General features: G+C 42.2%; 3 protein-coding genes across 7 annotated transcripts in view; 1 reads left to right on the top strand and 2 right to left on the bottom strand.

Annotated features, from left to right (window-relative positions):
- The window catches only part of Gsr (glutathione-disulfide reductase), a 45,978-nt gene extending 45,625 nt beyond the window's left edge, over nt 1-353 (bottom strand). Inside the window, exon 1 of one of the 3 annotated variants that reach the window (XM_027391278.2) lies at nt 211-353. The gene's annotated coding sequence lies outside the window, so the exon portion shown is untranslated. The other 2 variants (XM_027391276.2, XM_027391277.2) reach the window with 2 other exon arrangements.
- Nucleotides 243-19,103, top strand: Ubxn8 (UBX domain protein 8). 3 transcript variants are annotated; one of them, XM_027391280.2, is made up of 8 exons: nt 243-397; nt 4,679-4,801; nt 6,994-7,064; nt 8,784-8,906; nt 11,061-11,198; nt 13,234-13,275; nt 15,267-15,341; nt 17,474-19,103. In XM_027391280.2, the coding sequence occupies exons 1-8, from the start codon at nt 310-312 to the stop codon at nt 17,642-17,644; spliced, it is 831 nt and encodes a 276-aa protein (XP_027247081.1). In that variant the 5' UTR covers nt 243-309; the 3' UTR covers nt 17,645-19,103. The 3 variants fall into 3 exon arrangements, with proteins under 3 accessions (XP_027247081.1, XP_027247082.1, XP_027247083.1); XM_027391281.2 differs by having other exon boundaries at nt 268-397; nt 6,997-7,064; XM_027391282.2 differs by lacking the exon at nt 11,061-11,198 and having other exon boundaries at nt 268-397.
- Nucleotides 18,997-24,319, bottom strand: part of Ppp2cb (protein phosphatase 2 catalytic subunit beta) — a 19,536-nt gene continuing 14,213 nt past the window's right edge. Inside the window, exons 4-7 of the mRNA XM_027391283.2 lie at nt 23,437-23,526; nt 23,185-23,346; nt 21,256-21,374; nt 18,997-19,580 (exon numbers count right to left, since the gene is read on the bottom strand). Of these exons, the coding sequence (XP_027247084.1) occupies nt 19,508-19,580; nt 21,256-21,374; nt 23,185-23,346; nt 23,437-23,526 (444 nt within the window). The 3' untranslated portion in view covers nt 18,997-19,507. The remainder of the gene's footprint in view (nt 19,581-21,255; nt 21,375-23,184; nt 23,347-23,436; nt 23,527-24,319) is intronic.

Genomic DNA, 24,319 nt, shown 5'->3' on the forward strand with positions numbered 1-24,319 from the left:
AGCGTCAACTGCTCCTTCCAGTCATTTCACTCTTCTAGTGCCTTCGTATAGACCCTCACAATCGGCCAATCCACAGCCATCACCACAGGACAGGCGCCTCCCTGGACCTTTTGGAGATGACCCGCACCTTCTGAGGCAAACACTATGGGCTTGATATCAGAGGAGTTTATCCCATCCGGCCCACGCCGCAGCTTTAGGGCCTAATAATACCTTTGCCCACATTGCTTGCGGCGCGAGGCCATCGCTCCAGCCTCGCCGGAAGGCACGGCCGGAAGGGGCGGGCGCTGCGCCCGGCGGGACCTTCGCGCCATGGCTTCTCGTGGCGTCGTTGGCCTTTTCTTGCTCTCCGCTCTCCCTCTCTTGTGTCTGGAGCTCCGGCGAGGAATCCCGAGTCTCGGTAAGCGTTGTCTCCACTCCGCCTTCGGTGCTCACATCTGGGGTCTTTTCACCTGAGTGGCGCATACAGTTCCTTTCTGGCCATGGTGCCTCCCCGCGGCTTTGACTACAATTCCCAGAGTCCATCGCGCCCGTCCCTCTTCGTAGCCCCTCCATTTCGCGGGAAAAGGTCTCTGGGGGTCTGGCCAGGGTCTACTTGAAAGGGTCGGGAGTGAGAAGCGCGGGAACGATACAAACGATTGTACTTCGGAGCCTCATGAGAGCCGGTAATAAATAAGCTGATGGCATGATGGCCTTCCGAGTACTGAGACGGAGCCTTGAAGTCTAGGAGCCATCGCCTGGAAAAGAGGGTGAAGAGGAGAATGTTTAGGCGAAGGCCTTTGTGGCGAAATCAAGAAATGGTAGAAAGGGAGCCCCCAAATAACAATACTGAATCCTTATTCTAAGTCAGAAACTGCAATCTCGATCTCCACCACTGCTGGAAGGGCTTGTATGTACTGTTAGCATGAACAAACATACAGCTCTCACCCCAGAGGATGAGAAGTCAAATATGAATGTCGGTGGTACTTCAAATTTTATGTTCCGCAGTTCCATAAAGTTTTTTTTTTTTTGTAGTAACAGAAAATAACGCATAAAACACTTCAAACATATATTGGTACATCAGGGAAGTGGGTTATTGGCAGCGTGTAGGGAAACCTCTCCCAGAGACTTTGGGTGCTGACAACATTTTGAGCTTTTGCATTGCTGAAAGCTAGTTGGCTAAGTTAATACATTCCGTAGGTTCCCTGTGATAGTCATAGGATGCTAGGTCGGGCATAGTGGTGGGCAATGAGTGGCTATTTAAGGGGGCTAAAGATAGCCCAAGACAATTTGTGACTGGGCTCAGGACCTGCAACATTCCAACCACTCCAGTCGTAGGAAGTTACCGGTTAATCATCTTTTGTAGAATGTGCAATGTAAGCGGAACTTCTTTGGGGGAACTAGAGTTCACAGTACTGTTAAAGTGTTTACCTTTGAGAGTGTTGTGATGTGCTGAGGAGGGTAAGTGGCTTCTCAGAAGTGATTTTGTTTTGATTTGTGTGTGTGTGTGTGTGTGTGTGAGAGAGAGAGAGAGAGAGAGAGAGAGAGAGAGAGAGAGAGAGTCTTAAACTAGCTTAGGTTGGCTTGCAGCTTGAAGCAAGCCTCCTGTCTCAGCCCCCAGGTGCTGAGATGACAGGTGTCAGCCACCATTCCTGACTTACCCATACCCAGAGCTTTTTAAAAGGTCATTCTGGATTCTGTGTGGAGAATGTTTTGGAAGGAAGCTATAGTGAGTCAACTTAGGGTTTTCCGTAGATAAGTAGTTATCACAATGATTTGGACTGGGAAAGCAGAGAATGAGTATGAACTATAGACAGAGTTAAGATACGGTCATGTAGAAACAATAAACCTCCTCATGGATGATGGGTGGTTTCCATGTCTGCCTCCTTCCTTAATTATACCCCCTCACCACCCTACTCAACCTCCCCACTCCCTACCCTGGGGCCAGAGTAATAGCTCTAACTGTTCTGGAACTCACTTTGTAGACCAGACTGGCTTTGGACTCACAGAGATCCACCTGCCTCTGCCTCCTGAGTGTCGGTATCAAAGGTGTGCTCCTCTGTGCCTGGCTAATGCACTTCTAATGTCCAAGCTAAATTCTCTTTCCTCTAGCCTCTCTCATCAGCAAGGAGTCAGGTGCCCTGAAACATATCTACAGACAAGAAGTGAAAATAAAATGTTCTTTAAAAAGTTATATTGGAGCCAGGAGGCAGAGGCAGGCAGATCTGTGTGAGTTCAAGGCCAGCCTGGTCTACAGTCCAAGTTCCAGGACAGTTAGGACTGTTACACAAAGAAATCATGTCTTGAAAAACAAAAACACCAAAAAAAAAAAAAAAGATTATATTGGAGTATAACAAGACTTTTCAAGTTTTTTTTTTGAATACTTTGTGTGTGTGTTGATATGGGTGTCAGTATGGGTTTGTGGAGGTCAGAGGACAGCATTATTTATTTATTTATTTATTTATTTATTTAGTATACAACATTCTGCTTCCATATATATCTGTACACCAGAAGACGGCACCAGATCTCATAATGGATGGTTGTGAGCCACCATGTGGTTGCTGGGAATTGAACTCAGGACCTGTGGAAGAGCAGTCAGTGCTCTTAACCCCTGAGCCATCTCACCAGCCCGAGTACAGCATTTTTAAATAAGAGATCTATTTTTTATTTTATGTGCATTCATGTTTTGCCTGCATGTATGTCTGTGTGATGGTTTCAGATGTCCTGGAGCTAGAGTTACAGACAGTTGTGAGGGACCATGTGGGTACTGGGAAATGAAACCCGGTCCTCTCGAAGAGCAGTCAGAACTCTTAACCACCAAGCCATCTCTCCAGCCCCAAAGGGTGACTTTTGGAAATCAGGTTTCTCCTTCAACCTTTATGTGAGTTCTGAGGAATCAAGCTGATTCTTCAGATTGTCAGGCTTGTGAACCAGAGTCCTCTTGCTGGCCCAACACTACTATTATTTCAACAGCAAGTGAGAGCTCACACTCATCATTGCGAAGTTCACCTGCTCTTGTCTTCTCTCTGCTAATACAGAGCCTTCTACTTTGCAGACAGTGAGAAGTTCATCATTTAGGATTGTGGGAGAATGCTTCCCTTCAGCATTGACCTCAGGGAGCTTGAAGGTGGAGAACACATCAGATTTGTGTTTATGTTCCTAGACCTTATCACAGTGTTTAAGAAAACTCAGACGAGGAGCCAGAGAAAATGCAACTGGCCTTCTGGCAGCACTCCTACTTTGGGAAAGTTCACTTAACTCTGGAACCCTTTGCTGTGAAGTGGCAATGGTTTACTTTTACATACCCTCCCCTCTTGGTTTCTTGATAATCTGGTAACAATATTTAAGTCTGTTTTAGAAATTACACCTCCCAGTGCTGCAATTCTAATCAGTTTACCAGTGGAGCACACTTAATGTCGAGTGATGTTTTTGTAAATCCTTCTTTAAATCATCACTTAAAGGACCACTCAGACCCAGACCTTATCACCTGGGTAAGATGGTTCTTTTGTGTCTGCCAGGTTTTAAAAATAAAAACTAAAAGCATTCTGGAATCAGGTTTCAGGGCCAAACAAAACAAAACAAAGGAAAAACCTAAAAAACTCAGGATAAAATTTGATCCAGATATGTTTCTTCCCTCAGCCTTTAACACATTACACAGATTGATACTCTTTTTAAATTTTTTTAAAAAATATTTTGGTGTTTTGAGACAGTTTCTCCATGTAGCCCTTGCTGTCTTGGGATTCTCTTTGTAGAACAGGCTGGCCTTGAACTCACAGAGATCTACCTGCCTCTGCCTCCTGAGTGCTGGGACTAAAGGTGTGCACCACCATTACCTGGTGATACTCTTAACATTTTTGATAATTGAATCTTTGCCTAGGCTCTCAAAACAGTATAAGAAGTACTGAATTGTTAACCCCCCAAACATCTGAGTAGTAATTTTATGTGTAAAGGTGTAAGTGCTGGGAACTAGAGAAACACAATGGTACAGTGCAGCCCTGAGAAAGAATTTGGCATTTCAGGGACTAGGCAGGAGTTCATAGCTCAGCAGAGGAGTATTCTTAGATGGCTGGTGGCTAAGGCCCAGTACTGAAGAAGGAAATGAGCAAGTAGATATTTTGACTAGCAGGATGGCTCGATTACTGGTAATGGTACTTACCGCCAAGCTTGGTGACCAGACTGAATTCCTGAACCCATGTGGAGGAGAGAGAGAAATGACTCTAGCAAGTTGTTCCCTGACCTCATGTGCATGGGGGGCGGGGGGGGGGGGGCAGGGGGATGCACTTTGGCGCCCCCTCCAAGTGCCCCAAGTAACAAATTATTGAAGAAAAAAATTTAATGTCATTTTTTGGGAATGACTAAAATAGAACTGGAATTTGACAAGATACTACCCTCAATCTTATTTATAAAGAAACCAAATCTTGTGCATTATTAATACTCATAATATTTATAGTACAGCTGAACACTGTGTCTTCCTAAAACAGGATGTTTCTTTCTAGAATTATTTTCTCAGTTTGTTGTCTTAGTGATGGCTAGGTTGAATCCTAGTTCCCCAGGAGACTAAGGAAAACTACCAGGATGCTTGCATCATTTAGCATTCACTATGCTTTCTGGTGTAGCCAACCTCTGGATTGTTACTAGCAGCAAGAAGAGTGAGAATGTTTCTTTTAAAGAAAAATGTTTCATTTCAATTTTTCTTTCTAAGGAATTAAAGATCTCATTTTGCTGAGTGGCCGGATATTCCTGCTGCTTGCCCTGCTGACGTTAGTCATCTCTGTGGCCACCTCCTGGTTTAACTCATGTAAACCTTCCCGGGTTCACCTGACAGGTATGTTTATTAATTGTGTTACCTTTACATTTTTTTTTAACTTGAAAAATAAAAAGTAACCTCTTCTACTCAAATTTCTTTCTTTTGTTTATTCTGCAATAAGAACCATTTAACCGGTCTTTTGTAGCCATCCGCCATGGTGGGTGGATGAAAGACCCGAGCTAACATGGGGTTAGCTTGTTAAACAACAATAAAGCCTCATGCAGTTTGCATCAAAAAAAAAAAAAAAAAAAAAAGAAAAGAAAAAAGAACCATTTAACCATTAATCTATGATGTGTAGTTTTAAGTGGGAGTCATGTGGGTTCCATGGGTGGAACTAAGGTCATAAAGTTTGGCAGTAAGTGGCTTTACCCACTGAACTATCTCACTAGCCTTAGACACTGTAAACATCATGGGACAGAGAGATGGCAGTGGTTAAGAGCACTGGCTGTTCTTCCAGAGGACCTGAGCTCTATTCCTGTCACCCACATGGTCTCACAACTCTCTATCTCTAGTTCCTGGGGATCTGACACCCTCTTCTGGCCTCCATGGGCACTGCACATATGTGGTACACAGACATACATGTAGTCAGAGCACTCATACACATAAAATTGAAAACAAAGCAAAGCAAGACAAAAAACAGTATTGCATTTGGCTTTATAAGAGATTACTTTTAAAACTAACAGCTATTCTTAAATGTACTAACAAAAGTGTCCCAGTAATGAATTTGGCTTTGTTGTTGTTGTTTTTTGAGACAGGGTTTCTCTGTGTAGCTTTGGAGCCTATCCTGCAACTCTCTCTGTAGACCAGGCTGGCCTCGAACTCATTGAGATTCACCTCTCTCTGCCTCCTGAGTGGTGGGATTTCAGGAGTGCACCACTACAGCCCAGCCAGAACACACTATTTTAAAAAACAAACAAAGCCAGGTGGTGACACATGCCTTTAATCCCAGGAAGCCAGGGGATCTCTGTGAGTTCAATGCCAGCCTAGTCTACAGACCAAGTTCTATGACATCCAGAGGTGTTACACAGAGAAACTCTCAAAAAAACAAGAGAAAGAAAGAAAGAAAGAAAGAAAGAGATAGTGTATTCTATAAGCCCAAGCTGACTTGGTACTTACTATGTAGCTGAGGATGACTTTGAACTTCTGATCTTCCTGCCTCCACCTCCACCACCTTCCTGCCTCCCACACACATCTAACAACAAGCCTGGCAGTAGGTGGTGTTGTGGATCCTGCCTAGAGTTCTCTGTGTGCTAGGCAAGCATTCTACTAACCAGGCTACCCCTCAGCCTCTGTAGTTGATTGCTTCTAAAATATAAATAAGTACAACGAATGGTATAAATGTATAGCCTCTTCACATTAAGCAGGCAAAAAAACCATAATTGCAAAAGATTATTCAACCTAATAATATATGACAACGTGGATGCTTTGGGGTTTTCCAATCGTAGATTTTGTCTTTTCTCTGCTTTGATCTTTTCTACTTCAGGTGACCCAATTTGGAAATTAAACAAGAACATTGTAATTTCCATTAGGAGCTTTATGTGTGTTGTATTTTCCTGGCTTGTGTGAACCTTACTTGTAGAAACATGAATGGCATGTATGCATGTATGTCCTTAGCACTCTAAAACAATGTATTGCAATCAGAAAGACTGCTGCTTGCTTACGTTGCTCTGAAGGCTCCTGAGGTCTGCTGTTTATAAATATGGAAGTGTGCCCTTGATGGCTCCTGCCCTTGTAAATGCTTCCTTTGCATCTTTTGAGTGTGAGTCACATGGCTCACTTCAGGGTTGATAGGTTATTGGCACAATCTTCACTGAAGGTTGATGCTACATAATATGTAATAGTAAAACTATTTAGGCTGGGTGTGGTAGTCCATGTTGCTGTAATTATAGCATTTGGGAACCTGAGGCAGGAGGATACCTAGTTCCAGGCCAGCCAGGGATGTATAAACTGTCTCCAAAGCAAGAAATTTGTTATATATAATAATAAATGTTAGTGAATTGTTTCAGAACACAGCTTTTATTACAGAGTTCCTTTGCAAATGGCTTTGTTTTTACTGGTTGAACGTACCTCATTTTCATTATCTGAAGAATAAAAGACATGCAGTGCTAATGTCTTTTAAAACGTTAAATTCTATGGACTATTTTTAGAGAAGACATATTTGATTATTTGAGACTTGAGAATGAAAAAGTACTTTTATGTTTTGGGGCCAGAAGGAGAAGAAGAAAATGAGAAAAGACAGAGGCTTGTGAGGAAGAAGCAGCAGGAGGCCCAGGGTGAGCAGGTAAGGCTCGGCCCTCAAGACACCCATGGGCTGTCTCACTGTGTCTGTGCTTAGAGGTCTTTGTGTGAACAGTTCCTGATATCTAATTCACATGGCATACAATTGTGCCCTCCCTCCATTTTGGAGACTAGGTCTTTTGTATTGCAGGCTGACTTTGAACTTAGAAAATAACTGAGGGTCACCTTGGATGCTGTTCTTCTGCCTCCACTCCCTAAGTGCTGGTATTATCAAGCTAAATGCTGACCCTTTAAGATTAAATAAAAGACCTTGTTTATTACATTTTATTTATTCTTCATTCATGTGTCTGTGTGATGTGTATGAAAAGAGTTGGTTCTCTCCTTCCCTGTGTGGGTCCCAGGGTTTGAACTCTGGTGGGGTGACAGGTGCCTTCACCCACCTGACTACTGTTGTAGCCAATGTTAGCCCCAGTCTCAGGATCCTCCTGCATCCTGAGTGCTGAGATCAATGGTGCCACCATGCCCAGAACATCGTTGTTTTACATGTGTAATATTTTTTTGTTATCTCTGAGTCTTGGTCACTGTTCTGTTGCTATGAAGAGACTATGATCAAGGCAACTCTTATAAAAGAAAGCAATTAATTGGGGCCGACTTACAGTTTCATAGGCTTAGTCCATGATCATCATCGCAGGGAGCATGGTGTCAGGCAAGTGTGGTGCTGTAGAAGTAGCTGAGAATTTTATATCTTGATCCTCAGGTTGCAGGCCGAGTGATGCTGGACCTGGCATGGGCTTTTGAAACCTCAAAGCCTACCCTCACTAACATACCACCTCCACATGGTTTGGAGGCCACACCTCCTAGGGTGACTAAATATTCAAATACATGATTTTGACTAGGGTTCCTGTTGTAACACTATGACCATGGCACCTCTTTTTTTTGTTGTTTTGTTTTGTTTTGTTTTGTTTTGATTTTTGGAGACAGGGTTTCCCTGTGGCTTTGGAGGCTGTCCAGGAACTAGCTCTTATAGACCAGGCTGGTCTTGAACTCACAGAGATTTGCCTGCCTCTGCCTCCCGAGTGCTGGGATCAAAGGCGTGCACCACCACCGTCCAGCCCATGGGCACCTCTTATAAAGGAAAACATTTAATTGGAGCTGGCTTACAGGTTCAGAGGTTTAGTCCATTGTCATCATGGCATCATGGTGTGAAAGCATGGAGGCATGCAGACAGACATGGTGCTGGAGCTGAGAGTTCTCCATCCTCATCAGAAAGGAGCAGGAAGAGAGTGAGTCTGGGGCTGGAGAGGTGGCTCAGAGGTTAAGAGAGCCCTGGCTGCTCTTCCAGAGGTTCTGAGTTTAATTCCCATCAACCACATGGTGCCTCACAACCATCCGTTATGAGATCTGGTGCCCTCTTCTGGACTGTAGGGATACATGCAGACAGAATAGTGTATATATAATAAATAAATAAATATTAAAAAAAAAAAGAGTGAATGAGTCTGGGCCTGGCTTGAGCTTCCGAATTTTCAAAGCCCACCCCCAGTGACACACTTCCTCCAACAAGGTCACACTTATTCCAACAAGGTCACACCTCCTAATAATGCCACTTTCTAATGACCAAACATTCAAATATATGAGCCTATGGGGGCCATTCCTGTTCAAACCACCACAAGTTTCAGACCTTGTTCTTGATTTATAATTTTATGGACAATGTGAATGTCTAGAAACACTAATGTATAGTAATAACACTTTTTTTCTTGAACAGGCCAGCAGATATATACAGAATGTTTTAAAACCTCAACAGGAAATGAAATTGAAAAAACTAGAAGAACGCTTTTATCAAATGACAGGTGAAACCTGGAAATTAACTACTGGCCACAAACTGGAGGTTAGAAAAACGCTGGTTTTATATTTTGAATCCTATTATTGAATCCTATTATTGTTGATAGTGTACATGTGTGTACTAGATTGAGCATGTATGTGTGCATGTATTTGTGTGTGCACGAGTGTGTGTGTGTGTGTGTGTGTGTGTGTGTGTGTGTGTGTGTGTGTGCACTTGCCCATGTAGGTACATGATAGAGTTCAATGCCAGATGTCTTCCTCCTCCCCCTACACTTTACTTTGAAGATGCAGTCTCTCACTGAACCTGGAGCCCGCAATTTCTGCTGTGCTGACTGGACAGGTTGGGTCCATGATCCACCTGTGTCACCTCCAGCACTGGGTTAGAGTTGTGAATCACCACACTCTTTTTGTATGTGGGTGCTAAGACCTAACTTGAGTCCTCAGGGCCGCAAGTGCTTTCTCACTGAGACATCTCCCCAGCTCCTGGGCTTCCTTATATATATATTGTCAAGCCCCATATTTGTGCTCACATATAGTTTTTTTTGTGTTTGGTAGGCTTTTGAGTCAGGGTCTCACTGTGAAACCCAGGGCAGCCTTGAACTCATTGTGTGTAGCCTTTGCTGATCTCAGACTTGGAGCACTTCTGCCTCTGCCGCTTAAATACTAGGATTCCAGGCATTCACCACAATGTTTGACTCTCCATCAGCTTTTTTGTTTTTTGTTTTTTTTTGGGGGGGGGTTGGAGACAGGGTTTCTCTGTGGCTTGTGGAGGCTGTCCTGGAACTTGCTCTTGTAGACCAGGCTGGTCTCGAACTCACAGAGGTCTGTCTGCCTCTGCCTCCTGAGTGCTAGGATTAAAGGCGTGCACCTGACTCTCCATCAGTTTTTATTTAGTGCCTTTGTGTGGGAAATGGTTAGGTGAGGTTTTTTTTTTTTTTTTTTTTTTTTTTTTGTACCTGTGATAATGTAGTCTCTGAGAAAACTATTGAATGACACTGTTTTGAGGAACTTCTAGTCTTTGCTTAAGTAAAAGATCCATATATCCAGAGTATTAAACTCACATAAAAAATATTGTTTTTATGTGCATGAGTATTTTGCTTGCGCATATGCATGTGTACTCAAAAGAGCTCGTGAGAGCCTCTGAAACTGGAGTCACATGGTATCCTTTCCGTGTGTGCCGGGAACCAAACCTGTGCCGTCGTTCATCACAGTAGCAAGTGTTCTCTTGTGTCGCGTCATCTATCCTGTCCGAAATTCACATTGTATCTATCCATCATGCTTGGTTCTGTTTTTAAAGTCATTGGTGTTGATACCTGTTTTTCATTTGGTCATGGGGTTTATAATTAAGTATTTATATGGAGAAAGGACATGTGGGTAGGAGTACTGGTGACAGATTTTATATTAAGGTCACAGTTTTGTGTGTTTTGTTTTGTGTTTCCTGCTTATGCTGCATTTTCCATTATCTTGTAAAAAAAAAAGGATGCTGTAAAGGTGACCAGATGCTTATCAACAGAGCCATTCTTACTTGTTTCACAATGGCCAATGTGCCCTAAAATACTCGAGAGAAATTAACAAATAATACTGATACCAAAGCTGGCCAGTATACAATGCCACTGCTCTGTGTAATGACTTCCTGTGTATGTGGGTGCATGTGTGGCTTGTGTACCCATGATGAGGCCAGAGGACATCAAATGGGCTTTCTGTCAATCTCTACCCAGTTTATTTTTTCATTTTATTATTTTATTTGTACGGATGTTTTGCCTGCCTGTATTCTGTATACTGCATGCATAGCCAGAAGAGGGCATTGGCTCCCCTGGCACTGGGTAAAGATGGTTGTGAACCACTGGGTGGGTGTTGAGAATCTAAGCCAGGTCTATGGAAGAGCAGTCAGTGCTCTTAAGTGCTGAACCACTTCTGCAGTCCTTTACTTGACTTTTGAAACACTGCCTCTTACTGAACCTGAAGCTCACTGTTTTAACTAAGTTAGCTGGCTGGTGAGTTCCTGGGGTTCTGCCCTATAACTCCCTGCTGGAGTTAAAGGATTGTCCTTTCGTGCCCAGCTTTTTGTGAGAGCTGGATAAAGGTAGATTCTGAAGGCCTGTTTTCTTGTCCAAGGAGATTATGCTTTAGTTAACCATTGTGAACAGAATCTAGTTGACAGAACATGCCTCTTTAGAACTGTTCGGGTGTTTTTGACCAGGGGGATGAAGATTTGGTGCTTGACAGTTCGAGTCAGGTGTCTTTGGAAACAGCAAACAGAGAAGCAGCGAGGAGACGGAACTTGCCCAAGCTTTTAACTGAAATCTCACCACCTGCTCCACAGCCCACCAAGAAGGAGGTTTGTGCACACCACTCACTGAGTGTGTTCTCCGGGGAGATGGCCACTAGGGCAAGAGTCGGATGGCTTTTAATGCAGATGGTATTGTCTCACCACCATGTAGATGGACAGCTATACAGATTGTTGGTCCTACTTAATAACAAAAATCTGAACCAAATTTACAGGAAAGCTAGAAGACAAATGATACTGAGTTAAGAAAATAATTTGGGCTGGCGGTGGTGGCACACGCCTTTAACCCCAGCACTTGGGAGGCAGAGGCAGGCGGCTCTCTGTGAGTTCAAAACCAGCCTGGTCTACAAGAGCTAGTTCCAGGTAGTTCCAGTGTAGAGAAGAAAAGGCCTGAGTTCACAAAGGGAAGCTTGCCTAATGGATGTCTTAGGATATTGCTAAGCCATTGGTGGCACACGTCTTTAATCCCAGCATTCAGGAGGCTAAGGCAGATGGATCTCTGAGTTCGAGACCAGCCTGGTCTACAGAGTGAGTTCCAGGACAGGCTCCAAAACAAATCAGAGAAACCCTGTCTCCAAAAAACAAAAACAAAAAAAGACATTACTAGTGTCTTGTGAGCAGTCAGTGCCTTTTACAGGCTGAAAACACTCATTTGAAATGCCTGGAATCAGAAGTATTTCAGATGGTAGACTATTTTCATGTATATATTGAGATACTGGGAGAGGACTCAAGTATAAACACATTCATTTTCTGTATGCCTTATTCACATAAACTCAGGAAATTTTAATCAGTGTCTCTAAGTAATTTTGTGCATGATGGCAAGACATTATGCCTCTACCTTCCAGGTGCTGGGACAACAGCCTGCACTACAACCCAAGGCTTTTCCTGTTTCTTTAAACAATGCATTTTTATATAATATTCTAGAACATCTTAAGAGAAACATTTTAGGGAAGCATGCTGGCGGTTGATTATAGGACCTGGTGCATGCCAGGCAAGCACTCGCTCACCCAGTGTGAACTCACTCTCTTCTTTTTTTGAAACAGAGTTTAAGAGATTATAAAAAAAATTACACCTACTTATTTAGTGTATGTTGAGTGTACACGAGAGTGTGAAATTCTGAGTACAGCCTGTGGGAATCCATTTCTCTGGGGACTGAACCCAGGTTGTCAGCCAGTATCTTTAGTCAATGTTCTATTGCTGTGAAGAGACAACATGGCAGTTCTTTTTTGGGGTTTCTCTATGCAGCCCTGGCTGTCTTGGAACTCATTCTGGAGATCAGGCTGGCCTCAAACTCAGAGGTCAGCCTGCCTCTGCCTCCAGAGTGCTGGGATTAAAGGCATGCAGCACCACACCCAGCTCTATTGTAACTTTAAAAAACTTTAGTAAGAATTACAGTACTAGGCTGGTCATTGGTGGCACATGCCTTTAATCGGAGCACTCGGGAGGCAGAGGCAGGTGGATCTTTGTGAGTTGAAGGCCAGCCTGGTCTACAGCGTGAGTTCCAGTACAGGCTCCAAAACAAAACAGAGAAACCCTGTCTTGAACCCCCCCCCCCAAAAAATTACAGTAGTAATTTATTGTGTGTGAATATGTGTATGCATGTGTGGCAGTCAGAGGAGAACTTCACGGGAGCTGGTTCTCTTTTTCTTCCATGTGGGTTCTAGGAATCAAGCCCAAGTCAGGTTGGGCAGCAAGCACCTTTAATTGAGCCACCAGACTGGGCCTCACTACAAATGCTTGGTAGATGTACATATAAAGAAAACTTTTTAAAAACCTAGATGCATGTAACCTACTGAACTGGGCTTTTCTTGAGACTTCCCACTTCTTCTTTTTTGTTTTTAAAGATTTTATTTATTTATTATGTATACAACATTCTGCTTCCATGTATATCTGCACACCAGAAGAGGGCACCAGATCTCATAACGGATGGTTGTGAGCCACCATGTGCTTGCTGGGAATTGAACTCAGGACCTCTGAAGAGTAGTCGGTGCTCTTAACCTCTGAGCCATCTCTCCAGCCCAAGAGACTTCCCACTTCTTGGGAATGTTTTTTTACTTTCCTTTCACTAATACTCATATTTCTTTAGGTTCCCAATTTACCTGAAGAGCCACCGGAAACAGCTGAAGAGGTATGTTTCTTGTATTCTCCATTTCCTTTGATGTCATCAGGTAGGGTTTGAGTTCCTGTGGCTGCCCTGGGGTGGTGTCTCTTGTGAGGATGGCATCAGAGGCTCAGCTGAGTGCTGCTCCGGGAGGCAGTCTGCTGAGTTGTCATGTAGAGCACACCTGCTACTTCAGGCAGGGATCAGTCAGTGAGCTGCTTACTATGGAACAGGAGCTTTTGAGGCAGGCAGATAGATGGCATCACACTGGTCTCCATTTGAGACGACACTGCAGCTGCTTGTGCAGTGAAGGACTGCTTCACTGTTGCTGGACTGGGGTGGGACGGATACCCCACCTGCCTGGTAATGGAGGGAGCCTGTCTTGGTTTCTGTTATTGGCCACAGGTGATTGTCTAATGCAGGGGGACCACATGTATTTAGGGCCCAGAAAGAGGACTGCCATTGTCCTATTTTGTGAAGTTCAGCATCCATTAGACTTCTCAGAGAACAGGTTTTTTTTTTAGTTCTTTAATTACTAATATTTACATATCCATTCCCCCATTCTCTTGCCCTCCCATCCTCCCATGTTCCCCACCAGTCCCCCCAACCCACCCCCAACTCCTCCCCAGGGATAGTGAGACACTCCACAGGGGACCTTCAAAGTCCATCATATCATTTGGGGAAGGGCCTAGGCCCTCCTTGCTGTATCTGGGCTGCGATAGAATCCCTTCATAGGGAATGGGCTCCCAAAGTCCATTTGTGCTCTAGGGTTAAAGACTGGCTCCACTGTTAGAGGTCCCATAGACTGTCTTGGCCTCCTAGCTGGCACCCACATTCTGAGGGCTTGGTTTGGTCCATTGTTGTTTCCCCAGCTTTATGACTAGGGTCTCCATGCTCTCACTAGGTCAGGTCAATTGTTTCTTTGGGTTTCTCTAGCCCTGTCTTGGTTCCTTTGCTCATCCCTCCTCCCTGAGAGCAGTTTTTGAAGCAGCCATTTTAAGAGAAACTGTTTTGTCAACACATTGTAACATTTAAGTTTGATACTTTGTGTATCTTAGGAAAAAGAAGTGAGAGAGAGAGAGAGAGAGAGAGAGAGAGAGAGAGAGAGAGAGAGAGAGAGAGAGAGAGAGTGAGTGTGTGTGTGTGTGTGTGTCTGCATAAGTTGATGTGTTCCACGTGCATGCAGATGCTCCTGGAGGCTAGAGACAGTCATTGGATCCCGTAGAATGGTGTTGTGGGATGTTGTAAGTCCCTGATGTGTATTCGTGTTGGGAAACTGAACCCAGGTTTTCTGCAAGAGCAGTACACACTCTTTAGCCCCTTTAAAAATAAATTTTTCCTTCCTTTTTTCCTTCCTTTGTTGTTTTTCTAAATAAGGTGTCTCTGTAGCTTTGGAGGCTGGCCTGGAATTCAGATATCCTCCTGCCTCTACCTCCCGGGTACTGGGATTAAAGGCATGCACCACTACTGCCCAGCCAAAAACAATTTTCTTTTAGACTTATTTGATATGTATGAGTGTTATCTGAATGTATGTCTGTGTACCACATGGAGGTCAGAAGGGGGCATCATATCCCCACTTCCTGTGGCTATAGTGCTGCGAACTGAACTTAGGTCTCCAAAAGAGCAGTCAGTGCTCTTAACCACTCAGCCATCTCTTCAGCCTACTTAAGAACATTTTTTGAGGTAGTTTCATGTAGTCTAGGATGGCCTCAAACTTACTGAGTTTCTAGTCTTCCTGGCTCCACCTTTGCAATGCTGGGAACTGGCTTGTATCACCTTGCTGGTGTATGTGGGGATGGGTATTGAACCCAGGGCTTTGTACATACTAGGCAAACTCTACCAGCTGAGCCACATCACCAGGCTGGACTGGAGTCCCTATCTGGATTTCGTTCTTGAGATAAGGCTTTGCTTTGTAGTTCAGGCTGACCTCAAATGTGCACTCTCTTTGCCTCAGCTTCCTGTGTGGATTGCAGGTCTGGGTGACCACTGTGGCTTATGTGAATATTTCTATTTCCCAGGTGGTTACAGTTGCCCTTCGATGCCCAAGTGGGAGTGTTTTGAGGAGGAGATTTTTCAAGTCTTGGAATTCACAGGTGAGGAAATCAGTGTTTTCAGAAATACTGACTTATCAGATTTGTCCATAGTGTGTTCAGAGGCAGTGGGATCTGTTACCACATAGACAATATGGATATTCTGAATTACATAAGGAGTGATAATTTCTTTGAATTGTGATCCCCATATTTACATTTTGTTGTTTTTCCCACTTTTTCTTTTTTAGTGTGAATGCTAGTGTAGCTAGTCTTTCTCTGCCCAACCAGCCAGCTCCCAAATAAGGTCACAGATACTTATTAATTGTAAAAGCTCAGCTGATAGCTTAGGCTTGTTACTAGCTAGAGCTTACAACTTAAATTAGCCAGATTTTTATCAATCTACTTTCTGCCTTGTGGCTTCATTACCTTTACTCTGCCCATGTTGCTTCCTCCGTCTGGCAACTCCTCTCTTTCTCTTCCCAGCATCCTGTGTGTCTGAAAAATCCTGCCTAGCTATTGGCTGTTCAGCATTTTATTAAACCAATCAGAATGATACATCTTCAGTGTACAAAAAGATTAATTCACAACAGGATAGATCTAAGGCTTCAAGCAGGCATTCTCTTGAAGGCATTACTGGCTGTATTTCCTTGATTGTTTAATTACATTTTAGTTGTTGGGTGATTTGGTGTTTTTGAGCTCAGGGGAGCCTAAAACTCTATGTAGTTGAGGTTAGCCCAGAGCTCAGTGTGTCTGTGTCAGCCTCCTGAATGCTTGGGTTACAGGCATGAATTACCACACCTTACAGCTTATTTTAAAAATAGTCATATTTGGGGGATGCAGGGTATAACTTTTACCTCAGGGGTTATGGATATGACACCTGGCAGGACTGTGAGCTTGAAGCCAGCTAGTGAGACCCTGACTCAAAACCATCTTCAGAAAGAGGTTTTTTTTTTTTTTTTTTTTTTTTTTTTTTGGAGACAGGGTTTCTCTGTAACCTTGGCTGCCCTGGAATTCTCTCTGTAGACCAAGCTGGCCTCAAACTCAAGAGATTTACCTGCCTCTCTGCCTCCTGAGTGCTGAGATTAAAGGTGTGCACCACCACATGCCTGGCAGAAAGATGTAATGTTAGAAGTATAAACTTAGTGGCAGAGTGGGCACTCAGCATGTGCAAAAGACCTGGGTTCCATTCCCACACTTCTAAAAATGCCTTAATTAAAATTAATGACATACAGATTTCTTATATAGATCAGTAGTGAATTCTTGGCTGGTGGCTAGCAATTCAAGGCACTTGAACATTTTTTTTTTTTTTTTTTGGTTTTTCAAGACAGGGTTTCTCTGTGTAGCTTTGGAGCCTATCCTGGCACTCGCTCTGGAGACCAGGCTAGCCTCGAACTCAGAGATCCACCTGCCTCTGCCTCTCCAGTGCTGGGATTAAAGGTGTGCGCCACCAAAGACCAGCGGAACATTTTATCTTTGTCATTTATCTGTTTTGTTTTTTTGTTGTTGAGACAGAAGATCTTGCTGTTGTGTGGGTTGATCTCAAACCCAGTAACTTTTGGCTCTAGTAGTCTTCCAGCCTCAGCTGGGACTATAGCTCTATGGGAATATATCCAACTTTTCCTTTTGAAGCAAAACATGCTATAACATTTCATGTTTTGAGGCAAATGTGTTTTCAAATGGATTTGAAAACTTTATCATGACTTTTTTTTTCTTTTTTTGTGGTGCTGGACTTCGAACCCATTATATATATGGTAATCTTTATGGACAGTTATAGGAATGGTTCACAGTAAGTTGAGCTTTGTCTCGGGGCCCAAATATGTCTATTTTGACAAAGCTCCTTCATGATTTTGATGTGTTCTGCTGGCTTAGATTTTGATCCAAATATCTGTTTCCAAATGTTTTTTGTTCTCCACATTTCATTGAATATTTTCCATACCCTACTTATGGATGAGACTTTGTTACTACTATGCTAGTAGGCCTATACTTTCTCTGGAAGAAAGGCATTAAAGGTTATTCATATCACCAAATTCATGACTTACCACTCTCCTTTAAAGTCTAGAAAATTTCTTTGAAAGATGTGGAAATCACTTTTCATTCCTTGGGACACAATTTCAGAATGACACAGCTGTACAGTGTCACAGTAAGAGACTCTGGAGAACCTTTAGTCTGATACTAAAGCCTTTTTTATCTTCTAGGTCTTACTTGACTGGATGATGAAGATTGGGTACCACAAATCCATATATAGTCTTTCCACTTCCTTTCCCAGGAGGCCTCTGGAGACAGAGGGAGGCTTGTCACTGGAGGACATAGGAATAACTGTGGATACGGTACTTAACGTGGAAGAGAAAGAACAGAGTGGCCAGTAAAGTCAGAACTACCTGTTGTCCTTAAAGTCAGTACATGTGACCTCACAGGGCAGTGTTCACATTAAAGCCATGCTGTACCTTGAACTCTTCTTGTTCATAGGAGCACACCTACATACAATGGAAGAGGACTATGTCATCTTACATTGTACCAAAGTGAGAACAAGGTAAAAAAGATGTAGTAAGACAGACACCTGATATCAGGTCTCAGCCAGGCTTGGTGAAACATGCTTCCTGGAATTTTTGAGTCAGACCATCTTAAAACAAACCAATTCTCACCTTATATAAGAACTGTGATTTCTGCTTCTTGAATCCACCTTACCACAGTATTTTACAACTCAAAATCTTTAAGTAGGAATGTTGATACCACTGTATTTCTAAAAAGTTAAAAGACTTTAAAGAAATTTCAGAGTGGACTAATCCTATGTACTTTTGACTTAAATCTGGGAACAAAGTTTTTGAAACATGATCTTTGGGGAGCATATTGAAACTACAGTAAGCAAGTACATTTGGGGTGTGAGCTGTTGTTTTTTTGTATGTACTGATACCCTTAGAGTCTGTCTTAAGATATCTTTATCTTTTTTTGTTTTTGGAGATAGGATTTCTCTGTGTAACAGCCCTGGCTGTCCTGGAACTCTCTCTCCCAGTACTTGGGAGGCAGAGGCAGGTGGGTCTCTGTGAATTTGAGGCCAGCCTGATCTACAGAGCAAGTTCCAGGACAGCCAAGGCTATAGACAAACGCTGTCTCAACCCTCCCCACTCCTACCCAAAAGAATAAGTTAATACAGACCACCCAATGAAATGTTTAGGAATGTGAAAATGGATTTTTTAATGGCCTAAAGTTATCAGCAAATACTTGACTTTGTTCTGCTTCTAAATGTAAACTATAAACAAGCATTACTTGTGTGTGTGTGCACTTGCATGTGTGCATGTAACTTGGAAATGAATATAAATGAGCACCTTACCAGAGTTAATCCCCAGCCCCTAAGCTTACCATGTAAATCCTGTCAGTACAGCTGCTTATTTTTATTACACATCAGATAATTGTGGTTCAGCAAGGTGTCCTACACCTGTAATCCTAGCACTTGGGAGGTAGAGCCAGGGGAACCCAGGAGTTTAAGGTCATTTGGGACTATACATGACCATCTTAAAATCCAAAGTAAATGGAAAACAAATAACCACAGTCTTAAGTATTTGTATCAAGTTTTAAAATGGTGATGCTTCCACTTAATGCATATCACAGCTAAAATATTTTTGTTTAAATTGGAAAGTTTATTTGTTCAGTACACCAAATAGGATGCAAGCACTGTCATGACAAATATACAGAAATAATGCAGATCAACATCAAACAGTAATTTAGTTTAAATGAAAGGAAATCTCTTTAATGTTATGACAACATACTCCCAAGAATCTCTTCTTCAGTTAGTTACACATTTCAATAAAATACAGGGTAATGAATTAAGTGGAAGTCAGGTTGTGAAATCTTAAAAATAAAACTCCGACTCTATTAATCCATGCCAGTTAAACACTGTAACTAAATTTCCAAGTGCAAAGGAGATGAAGCAGTCAGTGACCCCTTTTTGCTTAACCAGCCAAGAAGAATGGTTCCTACAACACAGCAGGCAGACTGATCTAGAACACAGTGTAGTAAGTTCAGTCTCAAATTGTGCTAAACGCTCATCATTAGTATGGCACGTTTGGTCCATGATGTAGTTTAATGTCAAGACATATCACAATTTGTTACAGAAACACACAGATGACTTGTTTTTAAATATATATATATATATAACACACACATATATATATATATATATATTAAAAAGCCAGGTATACTTCCACATACAAAGAAAGGTCCTGGGGAAGAATTTACAGGAAGTAGTCTGGGGTACGCCGGGTCACATGAGGCTCTCCACGACGAGGTGCTGGGTCAAACTGAAGACTATAAATGACAAAGAAATTGAATCAGCAGCTAAGCCACTAAGACACTCACTAGACAAAGCCATCCTTTCTGTATTCTTCTGCTACTACATTCCATGTGGCTGGAATAACTCTGAGCATGTCACTACCTGTGATAAATTATATTACTTCACAGAGTTATGGTGAAAAGTTAGGTAACATGGTTGTTAGTGCCTGGCAGAAAATACTTGTGACACTATTATCAATTTAAGGGCCTTTGGGTCAGTGCTGTCTCTCACCACCACCTGGCTAAATCAGGGTGAGTATTTGTCTACAGGCACAGCAAGTTTCCTTCTGTGTAGCTTACTGATTTTATTTAAAGCACACTGAATTTTATCAAGTGCCTTTTTTGTCTGTTATCTGTTTCTTTTTTTTTTTTGGGGGGGGGTTCATTTTGTGGGGTATGCTAGGTAAGCAGGGGCCAGTGGAGCCACATCCCCCAGTAGTACATGTTTTATTACTTTAAGCTTCTTCTAAAATTTTGTGCTATGATTGCCAGTGATCAAAGATGTCAGAAGAGCCAGGCGGTGGTGGCGCACCCCTTTAATCCCAGCACTTGGGAGGCAGAGGCAGGCGGATCTCTGTGAGTTCGAGACCAGCCTGGTCTACAAGAGCTAATTCCAGGGCAGCCTCCAAAGCCACAGAGAAACCCTGTCTCGAAAAACCAATAACTAACTAAATAACTAACTAACTAACTAAATAGATGTCAGAAGATGGAACCCTTGGAATTACAGATGGTTGTGAACAGCCATGTAGGTGCTGGGAATTTAACTTGCATCACTCCTGTACCCTAAGTAGTCTCTTTTTTTCTTCCCCCCAAAAAGATTTATTTATTATGTATACTGTGTTCTGTCTGCATACCAGAAGAGGGCACCAGATCTCATTACAGATGGCTGTGAGCCACCATGTGGTTGCTGGGAATTGAACTCAGCTAGTGTTCTTAACCACTGAACAATCTCTCCAGCTCCACTATAGTTGTTTTTGTTAGAATAATGTGTGAGTAAGGGATGCAAGCCTCTAGTAGTTATAATGGACAGGTTTCTCTGTCTTGTTAGTTTGTTTTTCTGAGACAAGGTATCTGTATGTACTCCCTGGCTGTCCTGGAACTCACTGCTTAGACCAGACTGGTCTCAACCTCTGCCTCCTGAGTGCTGGGATTAAGTATGTGTACTACTGCACCTGGCTTATGGTTCTCTTAAGGTTAAATGTTTTTCCATTACCTATAAGCTCTTGGGAAAATTTCAATGAACTGTAAATAATTAAAACCCTTTTCTGGGCTGTATAGCTCAGTGGCATAGCAATGAACTGGCATGTATGAATGAGGCCATGGTTGCATGCCCAGCATATCAAAAGAAAACAATTTTTACGATGAACAGAACTCTTTCACGGTTTTCATTCCAAGAAGATTAATTTTATTCATGCGTGCACGTGTGTATATGACTCTGTGCACACATGTACATGTATCTTTAGAGGCCAGAAGAGGGTGTTGGATCCCTTGGAGCTGGAGTTACAGGTCTTTGTGGGATCTGAACTTCAGTTCTCATGACTGTAGTAAGGGCTCAGAGCTGCTGAGCCATCTTTCCAGCCCCTAACTGTTTTTTACCAGTTACCTTTTCCCTCTAAAGTGATTACATAAATTAAAATGTACAGTTACTTACAAAGAATATTTTAAAGTGTCATCTAATTCCATGATAGCAGCCTGGTTCCCACAGCGGTAGCAGTAATTGGGTGCACTAAAAATGGTAACCACATTCCGATCATGGCACCAATTATATCCCTGCAACAGTAAGAAAAGGTCATTGTTTCATCATTAAATTCAATCTTGACACAGAACTCAAATCCTAAGTACTTCTGTGGCTACGGAATCATGTTATCTCCTGTGATCAACAGTTTCTGTACCTGCTCAGAATACTGGACAATTATTAGGTACAAGAGTCTATAGATCTCAGTAACCACTGAGATCTTAGCTTAAGGTATACACTGAACTTTTCAGACAAAGATGGTAATCTCATTTTTCCTCATAAACTCTGCCAAGCACTTTATTTATTTGCTTACTTACCGTGTATGCGTGCCTTTTTTTTGTTGTTGTTGTTCTTTTCTTTTGAGAAAGAATTTTGCCATTTGGTCACAGTATTCTCAAATTTATAATTGCCCTAGGGTCCCAAGTGCCGAGACATGATAGAAAGTGCCTGCCTTCCAAAGTTTGCTACAGAAATCTTGAAGCTAGTATTGGGCAAACAGCAACTTGGGTAAGCTTTCATGGGAGAGCTGAGCCAATGCTCATCAGTAATGGCCTGGATAATCTAATGGTCACCCGCACCAGACTCCTCACTCACGTCAAGGGCTATGTTTGGTAATTATCTACTTGATTCACAACATACCATTTCCATTCTTTAATTTGTGATATTTTAAGTATGTTTTAGTTTTATCTCATAATAACTGAAATTTGATAATCTTCTAATTTCAAAGTCTCTGACTTTTAGGAAAGTAAGTCTTTGTCATTATATTTAAAATGTATCCAGTCATCATTGACATTTATGATTATATAATTATAATGAGGTTTAATGGCACTACAATGCTGTGTTCATAATCATGCTCCTACACTGCTCCTTGACTGTTCTGGGCTGGTGAAGTTTGTTCCCACCTCCTTAAAGTCATTCCTTGCTAGTTTAGAGGGATTTCGTTCTCTTTTGTTCCACCAATATTAACAATACTAACAATAGGAGCTGCTGCAGCTACCACCTCAACTAAGTGACCAGTTTATAAAACTGGCAGGGCACAGATTTCAAATCTCCTTGATACAATGCACCAAAGACACATCACTTGAGAGCATGCAACTCAAACATGCATATAATAACTCCATAATCGTAAGGAACATTAGTCAAGTCTCTACCGAGGAGTCTCTGGGAGAGCAGTATGCTCTCTTAACTGCTGAACCATCTCTCCAGCCCCTCTCAAGGGAACTTTATTTAACAATGTCTCCTTATATATCCTAGACTGGACTGAAACTCATGACCCCCCTTGCCTTCTAAATATTGGGACTACAAGCACCGACCATGCCCAGATTTAGAAAGCTATTTCTTAATAAAACTCTGGTCATTTCAAACCATCAAGATTACATCAAGAAAATCTGAAGAATTACTTGTAAACCTGGATGTTACAATAATCTGACTTGGGTATTTAGGTAGGAGTATACCAATGGAAACATTCTGACTGGAACATGCGTCACAACAGTTTAGGAAAATACACATGGATATTTGGGGATAAGGAGCATTTGTCAGGGCTTATTCAAACACCAGAAGAAAGTAAAGTGGGGAGAAAGAATGAGAAAACAAATATATATGCTTAGGAATCTGAGCAAAGAAAAAAAATATATATATATATATATACTATTATTTTCACAGGTTTTATGTCTTAATTTAAAAAGAGAATGGTAATTTTGCTCTGGGAAGCTAGTAGCTCTCTTATTTCCAAAAGTAAATTAAGATTCTTCCTTAATGAGGATGTTTCTTGAATCCTAAGTCATGAAGTCCATTACAGATGCATATACCACGAGATAAAGGTAATTCTTCAGGAAAAGTACCTACTTCCATCACAAGCTGGTGAGCTCGAGACACCAGTGTGAGACCGTTGGCATGGTTAAATGTTTCAGAAATATCTTGTCCAAAGGTGTAGCCAGCACCACGTGGTGAAATGCCCCATCCGCCACGGTCATCTGGATCTGACCATAAGAGATCACACATTGGGCCCTGGTCAAGAACAGAGATGCATTGTGAATTAACCTTACCACACATGACTATTTTTTTGTTAAAACCAAACAAAACAACCGCCAATTTTACCTCATGTGGAACTTCTTGTAAACGATCCAGGGCTCTTATATGATCCAGTGTATCTATGGATGGAGAGAGGCCACCATGGAGGCAGAATATCTGTTTATAAAATGAGAAGAAAATATTTTGTTCTTACAGTTGTTAGATGAAGAGTAAGTAGTGGTTGTAAATGTTAGCCCTGACAGCTCCTCCACACCAGCCTCTGCCGCCCAGAAACCAGTATTAACTGAAAAACCTGTCAACTACAGTGCAAAGCACAATCAAACCAGCAGCAGCAGCCTCTACAGTACCAGAGCGCAGAGGCTCTTCTTTTCTCCCCTTGTGGTACTGAGGGTCTGAGGGCCTTCTGCAGGTTCTACCACTGAGTTTTATTCAGTACTGCTTATAAATAGGATCCTCACTCTCACCATCTGTCACTAGTTTCTGTCTCATACTCTTGATGGTTAAGAGCTGGGTAAGAGACAGTGTTTCTCTCTCTGTATAACAGTCCTGATTGTCCTAGAACCAGGCTACTGACCAGGCTGGCCTCAAACTCCCTGAGATCTGCCTACCTCTGCTTCCTCAGTGCTGGGATTAAAACTGTTTCTTTCAAACACTATCTTCCTACTGATTCCTGTTACTGATTCCAGTAGGTTTTTTGTTTTCCTGAGAGCTCCTGAGCACATTACCACATTTGCAGGTTATTTTCTCCATACAGTTTATCATTGTCAATTCAATTACTTTTTTATGTGCATATAATGTTTGTAGGGGCACATTTAATAGAGGTGAGGGGACAACTTTTGGGAGTTTGTTGTGAGAATTATGTAAGAGTTCTACCAATGTATTATCAAGTTTCAAAATCATATACTATCACTACTATTAGTACTATCTTTCCAAAATAGTTTGTTCATTA

Source organism: Cricetulus griseus, assembly GCF_003668045.3.
Source record: "Cricetulus griseus strain 17A/GY chromosome 1 unlocalized genomic scaffold, alternate assembly CriGri-PICRH-1.0 chr1_1, whole genome shotgun sequence".
Lineage (NCBI taxonomy): Eukaryota > Metazoa > Chordata > Mammalia > Rodentia > Cricetidae > Cricetulus > Cricetulus griseus.

Excerpts from the sequence above, each read along its gene's own strand:
- Ubxn8 (XM_027391280.2), top strand. The coding sequence starts at position 310 with ATGGCTTCTCGTGGCGTCGTTGGCCTTTTCTTGCTCTCCGCTCTCCCT. Across the intron at positions 7,065-8,783 it reads AGGAGGCCCAGGGTGAGCAG|GCCAGCAGATATATACAGAA; the intron begins GTAAGGCTCGGC and ends TTTCTTGAACAG. Across the intron at positions 15,342-17,473 it reads TCAAGTCTTGGAATTCACAG|GTCTTACTTGACTGGATGAT; the intron begins GTGAGGAAATCA and ends TTTATCTTCTAG.